Below are 12755 nucleotides of genomic sequence, written 5' to 3' on the forward strand. Positions count from 1 at the left end.
TGTCAATAAATATTTAGAGTGAAATTTGCTTTGGTAATTTTTGTGCTGACTTTTGTCTCTGGCATTTGTTGAAGTCCATAGTTTGATATATTAATGTCCTAATTTAAGGCCTGTACAACACTGGAAATATCTGTCTCCATATGTTTGCATTAAAAAAAACTCTTACCAGTTTATAGTGTGTGCTACTGACACTGGAGACAACCAAAAATTTAAAATTTGACATGGCTAACTAACATTATAGCTAATAAACAATTAAAAAAAAAATAGCTGACAAAACACTGATGTTTAGATTTCGCTATCAATGATCCATATATTCTGTTTTCACAAATTCTACATATTATTCTAAATCCTTCACTCAAAAATGCCCTATAAAGTGCAGTTTTGAGATTTATCCCTAAAAGGTTTGTTACCAAGGACATGGCAAAGAATGATACATTTTTGAGTGGACAGGATCAATGCTGCCCCCTGCTGGGAAAACAAGTCTACATCATATCTGAATTCCAATTAGCCACTCTCATTCGCCACCACCTTTTATTCAAACTTTTAATTTTACTATTTTGCTGTAATAGCATTTTAGTTAGTGACAGTGTTTGCAGTATTCCACACATCAGCTGGCCTGCTGTCGTCACTCTGTGCTGCACGTTTGATCAGAGAAAACATTGTTAGAAGTGAGCAGCCTTTTGTTTTTACCTTGATCCTGTTGGTTCCAAATGAAAGTGAAAAAGATTTAAGGCAATCAAAATTTAGGTCTTGGCTAATAGTTACAAATACGCTGGTGTAGATAAAACTGAGGGGGCAAAGATGAGGGATGGATCTATAAAAGACCCTACATGACAATGTGCAGCAAGCTGGACTACCAGCTGTGGCCCTTGAAGGAAAAAGGAGCAGATAGTATTGTTGCGTTCAGTCACAAATGGACTTGACTCAAGAAAGTCTGTTTAAGTACAATGAATTTTAGCATACTAATTAGTACAAGCATTTGCAATTAATATATTTAAGAACACTCTTAAATTCCTACTTATTATTGCACTTATATGCACTTTTTGGGGCATAAATGTTTGTACTGTTGAAGCTAGCAATGCCATTCAACCGTTCAAATGTATTCCAATAAAACACTACTGCTGCTGCTGCTGCTACTACTTCTACCACTACTGCCACTACTACTATACTACTACAGTTTTAAATGTATTCTGCTTGAAACATTACTACTACTACTTCTTCTGATACTTTTCAAGATGTTTCTGCTATGTCACCATTACAGTCTTTAAAACTCTTTCTCTTAAATTCTACTTTTTAACCATAATCTTTTCTGGTTAATATACCAAAGTTGTTAGGTTCTGTAATCCCAGCACTATAGCTAAATTTGGGGCATCACACGTTGGACTTGATATGTATTATTTCACTTGCAAGCTTGCTACAAAAGACACTTCAAATAAAGTTATTCTCAAACACCATAACTGGATGTAATTAACTTGATAATTTAATGACAGTGTTTCATTTTAGCTCAATATATTTTGAGTACATCTATTACAGCACTGAATAACATGTATGTAGTTTTTGTCATAATTAATCAATTTTATTCACAACAACAAGAACAACATGTTGTCCTAATTAAATTACGGCCAATGTATGAAACTCCATGTGATGCTTCATGTCCATAACAGACAGTGTCTTAAATGAGCCACCAGAGAACCTTGTCCTGCATTCAAACTGAGCCTTTTTTTATTTATTTTTTTTACTTGCTTGGAGTACCTGATGGGAGAGCTTTACTGCATCAGAAGCATTGAGATTCACTGTCAGATTAGTTAGCAATCACAGAAAAATATATCAAATCCACATTCAAATGCTTTCTTGGGATAATGTTCTTATCCCCTGAAGGAGAGATTCATCATCTTGCTTGCCTGTCTCCACAGGCTGGTCAAGGTGCAGGATCGTTATCAGGGCAGATGCTTCCTACCTTGAGGGACTGAACCGGTTGAACGACACACACCTCTTTATCTGTGACTAACTGTGACACACGCTGTTAAAATGCATTGGACTTGATCCACACATTTCCACAAGACAGTATTTTCAGTGTTTGACACATTTTTGTCATTTATCTTAGCTCAAGCTATTTCATTCTAGTGTTTACCAGTGTTACATGTTACCAAACCTTTTACATGCTTAAATATAGCTAAACCCATGTTTACCTGTCACGTAGCGTCAGCCCTTATATCCACTGTTTGCCAGTCATGGAGCGCTCCAATAGGTGGTGCTATGCTGCAATTACTGATTTTAATATTAGTCTTTTTATTTGTATTAGGTTTGATCTCCACAAGGAAACTGGGTCGTCAAGCAGCAAAGAATAGGATATAGATACGAAATGACAAATAGAGGTAGACAAATAGCCTAATCACACCAACTGAACATATTGAAAATAACGTATTGGTACAACCCATTATTAATTAATGAAGTATAATATTAACAAACAAAGAAACATATAACAAACATGTAACACAGTATAACACTTAAAGTATTACATTAAGTCTAGCCTGGGCCTGTAAGTCAATGTAAGTGTAAATGCCCACATCCTGCCCAACATTAGCATATGTTAGGATGATGTGTTAGGGCAGTGGTTCTCAAAGTGGGTCCGGGGACCACCAGGGGTCCTTGAGGGGGTTCCAGAGGCTCCCCAGCAAACTGATGAATTGTTAAACTTCAGCATTATTTAATTTACAAGAAGTTAACACAGTTAGAGAATGTAGAAGAATGACTGTTCTGATCATAGTTTCGCTGTTATCTCTCTACCTACAATACAGACAGTCATGGAGTTCTGGACAAAATCATATCTGACAATAAAAATAGATTTGGGTCCGAGAGACAAAATCTCATCAAATGGGGGTCTGTGGCTCTAATGTGGACTGAATTTGGGGTCCTTGATATGAAAAAGGTTGAGAATCACTGTGTTAGGGTGTCAAAATGCTTTCTGCTTCAATGAGAAGATCTGAATGAATATTAACATGAAGAGCAACTATGGCGCCATTAAAGGCTCACTTACACTCCACTGTCTGCCATTATGTTGAAAAGTGATAAATTCCGTTTTGTTGTCCATAGTGTCATGTCCTTCTTAACCAGGCTGCAAACCGGTAAACAGTCTGTGACCGGCCGCTGGTCAACTCAGTCAACTACTTATGTCAGCAGCTGGTGATTCTAGGAAAGAAATGGGCTTGTTGTCATAAAAGAATAAAGATATTTTCCCTCAGATGTGATATGGATTTGGACTTTAAGGCATAGATTTGGAGTATTATTACTTTGACTGCACCATCAGACAAGTCTTCCCCTACTGACATAATTCTCCAGGCTACTATTGGTGCTATAATACTGTACTGTAATCTAGAACAACAGCACAATATGGAACGATTCCAAATTAAACACTTTATTGATCCCGATAGGTCATGTGAAGTGAGATTAAGTTTATTTATATAGCTCTTAATTACAAAAGCATGTCTCGAAGGACTGTTCAGGGAACGAGCCTACCTAGACCTAGTTAATCAACAATCAATCACAAAACAAAATTATGCAATACATAATGCAACTGCATTCAATTCAATTTCAACCCAATACAGAGGGTTTTAAAAACACACACTGACACAGACCATGAAGCCCAATATACAAGACAAAACAGCAACAATATAAAAAAGATAAATACCTGACATTCAAATGATAAAACTACAGAGAGAATCCAACTAATTGAACACTATGCAAATAAAATGCTGATAGTAAAGTGCAAAAGTGCAATTAGAAACCACATAATTCCAGTGACTTATTTCATGTGCAAATGAAGCACATTGCTGATTAAATAAATGAGTCTGGTCCTTTTTGCTGCTACCTTTTGCTACGGCTGAGTGAGAGCCGGGACAAAACAATGCAATGGACAATAACATGAGATGTATGCAAAAGATATATGCAGAAAGCAGATAAGACAAAGAGAAACAGAGGTAAATTCTCATTTCTCTTGCTCTGCTTGAGGTCAGAGGTCAGGGCCAAACCCTGGAGCCGGAAGGGATTCAGTGGCTGCGTGCCGTTTGTCTTTACGCCAGCTGGTTTCCTCTCTTCCTTCACTACCGCTCGTTTCCCACCGGGAGGTAACACTGAGGCGAGGAAAGGAAGGGAGCAAAGTCAGTGAGAGAAGGAGGAGAAGGGAACTATCGTCACTAAAGTACGTCTGTGTGAATTAAAGATGAAGTTGACCCTGTCACGAACTTCCAATAGGTCCCCAATTTGCAGAACGGTCCATCTGTTGTCTGGTTTCCAGAAAATGTCAGATTATCACCTATCAGAGAACATAGTCTTGTTGGCAGTCCCTTAACAAATAAATATGCTGATAACAATGAAACAAACATGTCTGCCGGTCAGAATCCAGCATTGCAACTATAGTAGGAGTTTAATCCTCCGATTCATGTAAGAGATAGTACTTTACTTACACATTTGCTTGAAAAACAAACACTATATTTGAAAATAAAGCCATGGAAAGTGAGTACTAACATAATACTAAAGGACCTTAGTCACACTTTCTGTTCTTTCCGCTCACTACCAAGCGATCGCTCAAAAATAAGCCCAAGCCTTTTCTATCTGGACTGAAATGAGGCAAATGGAGACATGTTTGCTGTAGGCTGTGCCATGTGTAAAACACTCCGGGACTAGAGGAGAGAGGATGTTTCTTATTTTATTGAAATGAAATCTTGCAGGGTGAAGTGCCTCAGTTCAGCTGAGCAGTGTCAGAGTAACACTCACAAATCTTTTCATGTCAAAGATCCCCAAATTGATTTTTATGTTGTCTGAAGGAACCCCGTTCTGAGAAGATCTTAGTTAGTGGTCATAATGTGCATTCACAGATATCAAGAAACTAATCATTAGATACTGGTTCATTAACATGGTATCTAATAGTCTGTTGTAATTTGTCATTTGATTCAGTCATTCAGGAACTCCCTGTTAACTATTCGTTAACTAGCAGTTCGTTCCTGATTTGTTCCTTACTCGTTCCTTGGTAACTACGCACGTTTTTGTGTACCTTATTGTAAAGTGTTACCAGCTGGCCATGTGGAAAGGTAATAGGGCAATTAGTATGTCAAGGTGAAGACATCCATTACACATTGAAGGATTTTCTAAAGAAATGCTTTTCTGAGAGAGAAGGTGCGAACAGTGGAACAGCTGGTCCTTCCAAGAAATATTATGCCACAGAAAAGTAATGACGAGATAAAAAAAAAAAAAACAACATAAAGTAGATAAGGTCGCTATAAATGCACCAGTGAGTGATGTTAGGCCTTACAGCTTAGTCATACTAAAGGAAATTGAGTGCATACAAGGTCTCTGTAGTGACCTTATATGAACTTATCAATTTATATGCAGTGATAGTGACTTCGTAGGGGTTCAGTTGGACATATCTCAAAATATATATATATCTTTTTATAGGCCAAGGCTTTAAAATGAGCGTCAGTCTAGTGACCGACCGAAATCAAAAACCACACGTGGCAGCCTATAAAGGTCGGTTCTAGATTGCGGTTTACACGTTTTTAATAAAACATCAATCCAACAATAAGAGGTAAGAATTATTGAGTGCAGCTATCTTCCAACATAGGGACAAAATGTGAGAAAGATCACGACTGAAACCTCAATTTGGTTTTCAATTTAAAAAAGCTGCGTTTTTGTTTTTCTTAAAATCTTAGTTAGGTTATTATCTAATCTAAGTTATTAGGAATCACCTTAAAATGCATTACACAAAGAAAACTTGGTTAATGTTTTCCATGGAACAAATTAAATTAGTATGATGGTCGTGAGGATTTCAATGCCATCCACAGAGACGATGGTAATCGCGGGCCAGAGAGATAAGATAATGCGTATTGACCAACCCCCCTCTTTCTCTGAAAGACAATTACATAAAGGGGAGTGGTTTGCCCGCAGTATATATGCAGACAGCTCCGGGGGTTCTTCACAGCTGCAGACATGGCCCCTGACTTCGCCAAGAACACTGACGAGAGACCCGAGCCTTACAAGGCAGAAGTCCAAGGTAAGTCCAGTAGTCTATCTTTATTATAGGGTCAGAAAAATTTTGTGACTTCTGCAACTGCATATCTCTAAGAGGGAAACACTTCTTCAGCAGTGAGGAGAAAAAGATGGGTATTTTATTTTGTTCTTTTATTCTTTTTTTAATACTGTTTTTGTTTGTGTGCTGTAGGGAACCTTCCCAGCTGGCTGCAAGGCACGCTGCTGCGCAATGGCCCCGGCATATTCACTGTGGGGGAAACCACCTACAACCACTGGTTTGATGGGATGGCCATCATGCACAGCTTCACCTTCAAAGATGGTTAGTGTGCATGGTCCTAAATCTCAGATTAGCACTTTAGATTGTTCTGTGGTTTTAGCAGCTATAAAACGCTCTACTACTTATTCTGAGTTGCTTGTAATTTTGCTGATCTAGGAAGTTAAGATTATTCTACTGTTGAACTCGACAGTCTAAATGCCCGACATGTAAAGTGTTATTGTAGATTAATGAGCCCATTCTGTTGCAGGTGAAGTGACCTACAGGAGCAGATACCTGAGAGGTGACACCTATCAAGCTAACATGGCTGCTAAAAGAATAGTTGTGTCTGAAATGGGGACAATGGCCTATCCGGACCCAAGCAAGAACTTCATTGTCAAGTAACTTTATTCTTAACTTTACCCAGAATTGACTGATTTACCCAGAATTAACAAAACCTCATCATACTTCATGTTGTTTTTATCACCAATCATAGCACTATAACATTTCTATCATGTTCCTATACACACTTATAGTTTTGCTGTGATATTTGTATTGTATTCATCCACAATTTATTACCATTGTTGTTTTTTGTAAGGGTGCAAACTTTCATTTCAAAACCTCCTGTGATCTCCAAAACATGTATCGCATGTTGCTGTTTTGTTTATGGATTTATCATTGAAATGCAAGTAACCCAGAAATATCTATAGAACCTACAGTATGAGGATAAACAGTTTTTTGTGTTGGATAATATTTCCGATCTACATCATTTAACAAAATTTCTCCTCAATTTTCAGGGCAATTACCTTTCTTAACCACACAGTGCCTGACTTCACTGACAACGGTGCAAGCAACTTCATCAAATATGGGAACGACTATTATGCCACTTCTGAAACAAACTACATCCGCAAGATTGATCCTGTGACTCTGGAAACTCAGGAGAAGGTAATATCTTCTGATCTCTCTCATCACCACACATCCAAATTAATTGTATATTTGTTTAGCGCTCATAAGTTTATGATCTGTTTTACCCAGGTGGATTACCTTAAGTACATTGCTGTGAACGTGGTGACGTCCCATCCGCACTATGACAAGGAGGGCAATGCCTTCAACATTGGGACTTCTATAGCAGAAAAGGGCAAGACTAAATACACGCTGTTCAAAGTGCCTGCTGTTTCTGAGACAGGTATGTGAACGACGCTGCCTGCTATCTGCTTTGTCCTGACTCCTCAGGGCATGCTCTCCGTATCAGCTGGACTACTTCATGTCAAAGTTAGAATACAGCAAGTTTATGCAAATGTAGATTAGAACAGGAGAAACCACTGGACAGAGTGAACTGTGTCTGCTGGTGTTGGTTCCTTCCTTGGACTTGCGTGCAATGCAGTACACACTCTTTATTTACTCAAAGAGTGACACATCTTGGGCACCCATGTTTTTTGCTAGGTGCAAATTTCAACATTTTGTAGTTATTTGCTACAAGTTGCTAATACAAATTTACATACAAATAATAACTCTAGGAAAAGTCATTTCACAATTAGTACAGCATCAAATCAAACTTAAAATGATATCTGTTACTGCTGGCTCTTCCGCTCAGCAAAATTCAGAAACTATCATCACTAAATCAACAATACTACTACAGTATAACAAAGTAATAAGTTCTCGTGTAGTTGCTTGTTTATAACAACAAGTTTTCAGTTGTGTCTTAAAGAAGATACAGAGTATCTAGGTATGACTTTCAGAGTCAAGACCTCATGAGTCAAACTGCATTTAGTATTATGTAATAGTATAATTTCATCATGGATCTCAGCTGCCCCCAAACACACACACACACACACACACACACACACATTTTCTTTTGCTCTAGGACTTTGCAATGTTTTTCTGTACAGTGATGTTATTGTAAAGATGTTATTGTCACATGTACCATTCAAATACATATGCAGCAATATCAGTGTATAGCAGGATAGCCCATGCAATATGCCTTAACTAAATATTGTATTCCTCATTATTAAGACATTTGCTTTATCATTTACACGCCAACAAATGATGATGGGTTGAATGGAAACCGATTTTGTTTGTTTGTTTGTTTGTTTGTTTGTTTGTTTCTTTCTTTCTTTCTTTCTTTCTTTCTCTCCCGTCACTAGACAAAGCCAAGAAGGGCCCTGCGCTGAAGAATGTGGAGGTGATCTGCACGGTGCCCTGCCGCTCCCTCCTCACCCCCAGCTACTACCACAGCTTCGGCATGACGGACAACTACTTCATCTTCATCGAGCAGCCTTTCAAACTGGACATCCTCAAGATGGCCACCGCGTACATGAGGGGAGTCAACTGGGCCAGCTGCCTGAAATACCACCCTGAAGACAATGTAAGGGGGTCACTGATTCTCGTATTCTTGCTTTCTTTGTTTCATTTACTCAAACCTTTACTACTCAACTCATTGGGGAGAGGGTCTGTAGTGCAAGAATCCAGTGTACCAGTGTTATGGGTAGTAGAAAGGCTGAATGGATGCCAAGGGATTAACACTAATTATATCTTCATGCATTAATATATTGTTTTTCTATATGTTTATTCCTTGAACAGACTCTGATTCACCTGATCGACAGGAAGACCGGCAAACAGGTTGAGACAAAGTACTACACAGGAGCGATGGTCGTCTACCACCACGTGAACGCCTTCGAGGTCGACGGTCACGTGGTCTTCGATGTCATCGCCTACGACGACAACAGCCTTTATGAGATGTTCTACCTGAACAAGCTGAAAGAAAACGCAGAAGTCCACAATGAGAGCTACAGTAAACCGACCTACAAGAGATTTGCTCTTCCCTTGCAGTCTGACAAGGTGGGACTCGAGAAGTACAAATTACTGTAAAGTCACCCTGAACAAGAGAGAAGCAGTTCCTCTTACAATCCTGTTTCCCTGTTTGACCTGGTCTGTAGGGTGCTGAGGTGGGAGAGGATCTGGTGAAAATCAAATGCACCACAGCCAGCGCTGTGAAGGAGAAAGACGGCAAGCTCATGTGCCAGGCAGAGGTGCTTTGTGAAGGTAAAACCCAAACCAGTCAAACAGACATTTACAATGATCCAAGTTGTCACTGTTCAAGTCATATTCCTCACCTTGTGTCTCGATGAGTTTATGATTTGTCCGTATGTCATATTATTTCCAACAGGTTTTGAATTACCCAGGATCAACTATGACAACAATGGCAAGAGACACCGGTTTGTCTACGGGAACTGTGTGGAGACATCTGCGGTGGCAACCGAGGTGAAATTCAGTATTGTTTATTATACAACTGTTGCTGTATAGTATTGGTGGGAACATCCGTCTGTGTGATTCCTTACAGTTTCATAAGTGTTATGTGCCAAAGGAGACTCTTGAAGTATATAGCTTTCAAATATAGATCAAATGGGAAACAGATTGTTCCTGCCAGCATTGTGTTTTTTTCCAGATGTAGGAAGCAATTTGCAGAATTGAGAATCACCAATTGACGTAACAGAAGACGGGAAGCAGTTTGCTGAAGCGAGAATTACCAATTGTTGTAACAGAGACAAAGCCACATAATAACTCTGGCTATAATATGCCGTCCATGGGGAGCACTTGTACATCAAGCTGCCACACACTATGGAAAGTTAGGAAGGCTTCAAAGAGCTGAATTACTTTCCTCTCACAGATAGCAAATAGGCAAATGGCTGGGAGCGTCTCATGCTGCTGACTGCATAGACATAGTTGAAAGGTTAAACTGTGGCAGAGAGGAAGACACAAGAGGAAACATCTTGGCGTGACTCAGACAATTAGATATTTTTATTCTTTACCAGTAGACACAGGGGATGAACTATAGTGGAGAACTACAGCCCCAAGTTTCCTTTGAATTGTACAAATATTTGGAAAATTTAAAGGTGTATAGAACATTTCAAGGCGAAATTTCACTCTGTCATGGCACAGTGGGTACTTTGAATTGAAACATATAATGGAGTTTATTCATTGTTTAAATGAGTATATCATTAGTTTTAATTAGTTATGAAAAAAACACAATATTTACTGAAAAGAATAACCCCACAGGACACATGCAATTAGTTGTTGCATCAACTAAGAAAATGTCTTGATACATGAGATATACTGACACTCATCTTACAGATCAAGTTGTATTAACTTCTAGGTATAATTTTAGAAAAGTTGCATACAGACATTTGATGTGGGAACTGAGAATAGCTTATTTGCGTACATCCCAACATACATTGCACCAGTTTAATTTCTAGAAATAGTTTTCCCTCTTTTTTTCTGAGATGAGCTCAAAATATGGATATGTGTTCTATTGACCTTTTTGGCTTTGTTATTCATGCAGTTCAATGCAACTTTTGAGGAAACAAAGAGGAACACAAAAATGGATGAAACCTCTTGTCCAGTCTCTAAAATATAGTTGGGCCAGTCACTGACTTTGAATTCTGTGAAAAACTTTATTCAGTGAGATTTCTCTTCATATAGTGTCAGATAAAGCTTCACAAAATTCTACCAACCATTTAGCTGAGAATTCACAACAACTGTTGTTGCAAATCATTCACCCATTCAATCACGGCTATAAACTGAATTGTGAAGTGAAGTCATCCTACACCCATTCAAAACATTTGTATTAATGAATGTCAGTCTACTACTCCTATCTAGTACTGAGATGTTGATATTCTTGCTATTACGTAGTACTGAGGTATATATTATTAACTATAAAGTAGATCATCAACCCAACACCTGGCCGGATCTAGCCTGACTCAGTTCCACCCAGCTAATGCCAGGAAAGAGTTCAGCCAGTTTCTTTGATTTAGTGTCCTGAGTACTGAGAAAGTCTTTTTACAACTTTATAGCTCAATTCCAAGTTTATGACTTTTTAGAAAGGCAAAGACGTTGGTACAAAGTACTGAGTGCATTACATGGCCACACAATCTTTGGTGCCAAGATAGCAGCCTTTATGATAGGTTCTATTTCTGTAAGCTAAAATAAAAGATAAACACTTATGCAAAGAATGAGGAAAGACATTATTTGGCAGTTTCTTCTAGGGTAAGACCAAACACTTTGCAAAAACCAGCCAAGCAGCGTGCAACAAGTGCCGGGACAAAACAATGCTGATGAGATGAGATAAGAAAACAAACAACAGAAAGATAAACATGATGAGGTGGAAAGAAAGAAGTCTGGTCCAGTAGACTCTGTCTTACATTATCCCATTATTGCTTTAATTGCATTATTGCCTTAATCGCATTAAAATTGCATTTTGTTGTGCATGTAAATGTGTCTACTGGTTGAAAACTTTATATCACAGTTTATATACGTGAAACAGGCAGGCATAACATACATAAAGGGATTTATGTGATGTGTGTAAATTATTGCTGTTCACAACAAATCTGGGGTCAGGGACTAATTCTCAATCTGTTCGTTTAGATCACAAAGTTTGACACAGAAACCAAGCAGATGATCAAGTGGAGCGAGGACAACTGCTGGCCTTCGGAGCCTGTGTTCATCCCCAGGCCCAATGGAGAGACAGAGGATGACGGTGAGAATATGTGGCTTTTGTGTGGCATTTGACAACATTTCTTAAACTATACACTGACAGTACAAAATAATCAGGAATACCTGCTCTTTTGAAGTCGAACAACCATGCAAATCCAGGTAAAATCAAGATCCCTTAATGATTTCAGTCATTAAATCCACTTCAGCCATGATGGAGAGATTTAGAGACAGATTAATGAAGACATTTTAGACCTGTATCAGTTGAGACATGAATTGGGGAAAAGGGGATCAATATTAGGAAGGTGTTCCTAATATTGATATGATTCTTTTGCGTTCTTACAAGTATGTTTTGGAAATTGTGACTATGTTTACTGTATTTGGGACAGAAAAGAATTTAGAAAACTTGTAATCATCGGACTTCCACAGATTTTCAATGTCTGCTGTGCAGTCTCACAAAAGCCTTTTCCCTCCCATTTGCAGGTGTGGTTTTAACATCAGTGATCAACTCCAACCCCGGGAAGTCTGGCTTCATCCTGCTGCTGGATGGCAAAACGTTCAAGGAAGTAGCTCGAGCATACGTGAATACTGAGCTCCACAAGGATATGCACGGATTCTTCATCCCACATGGAAATTAGTCTGATATGAAGAAGAAAAATCCCTTTGCAGAACTCTCAAATATGTAACTTCCAAATGTCCAAATAGTACGGCACGGGATTTGATTTGTACATTCCAAATTACATTGGTGTGTAGTCTTATTCTTTTAGACAAAAGTGTGATGGGGTCATGCACGGATCCATTTACTACAGTATTAGATGGTGCGTCATCTCTGGGAAATTAAAGGGATTGCCTTTAAAGAATTCTTTTCATACCGTGTTTATGAATAAAAAAGCAAGGATATTGATTTTGTATGGCTTAACGTGTAGCTTAAGCACGTTTATATATTACTGTTTATTGCGTCTATATAACTATTGTACTACTACTGCTATTA

General features: G+C 38.5%; 1 protein-coding gene across 1 annotated transcript; it reads left to right on the forward strand.

The window, feature by feature from the left end:
* The first annotated feature begins 5982 nt into the window (after nucleotides 1-5982).
* On the forward strand, nucleotides 5983-12755 carry bco1 (beta-carotene oxygenase 1). Its single transcript, XM_071546787.1, has 11 exons — nucleotides 5983-6046; nucleotides 6215-6343; nucleotides 6549-6678; nucleotides 7075-7222; nucleotides 7313-7463; nucleotides 8422-8642; nucleotides 8858-9115; nucleotides 9214-9319; nucleotides 9444-9538; nucleotides 11699-11810; nucleotides 12248-12755. Exons 1-11 carry the CDS (start codon nucleotides 5983-5985, stop codon nucleotides 12400-12402), a joined length of 1569 nt encoding a protein of 522 aa, XP_071402888.1. The 3' UTR covers nucleotides 12403-12755.

This window comes from Centroberyx affinis, unplaced genomic scaffold, assembly GCF_046629955.1.
Source record: "Centroberyx affinis isolate AG114_WGS23_722 - 3 ecotype Tasmania unplaced genomic scaffold, CSIRO-AGI_Caff_v1 ptg005445l_1, whole genome shotgun sequence".
Classification (NCBI taxonomy): domain Eukaryota; kingdom Metazoa; phylum Chordata; class Actinopteri; order Beryciformes; family Berycidae; genus Centroberyx; species Centroberyx affinis.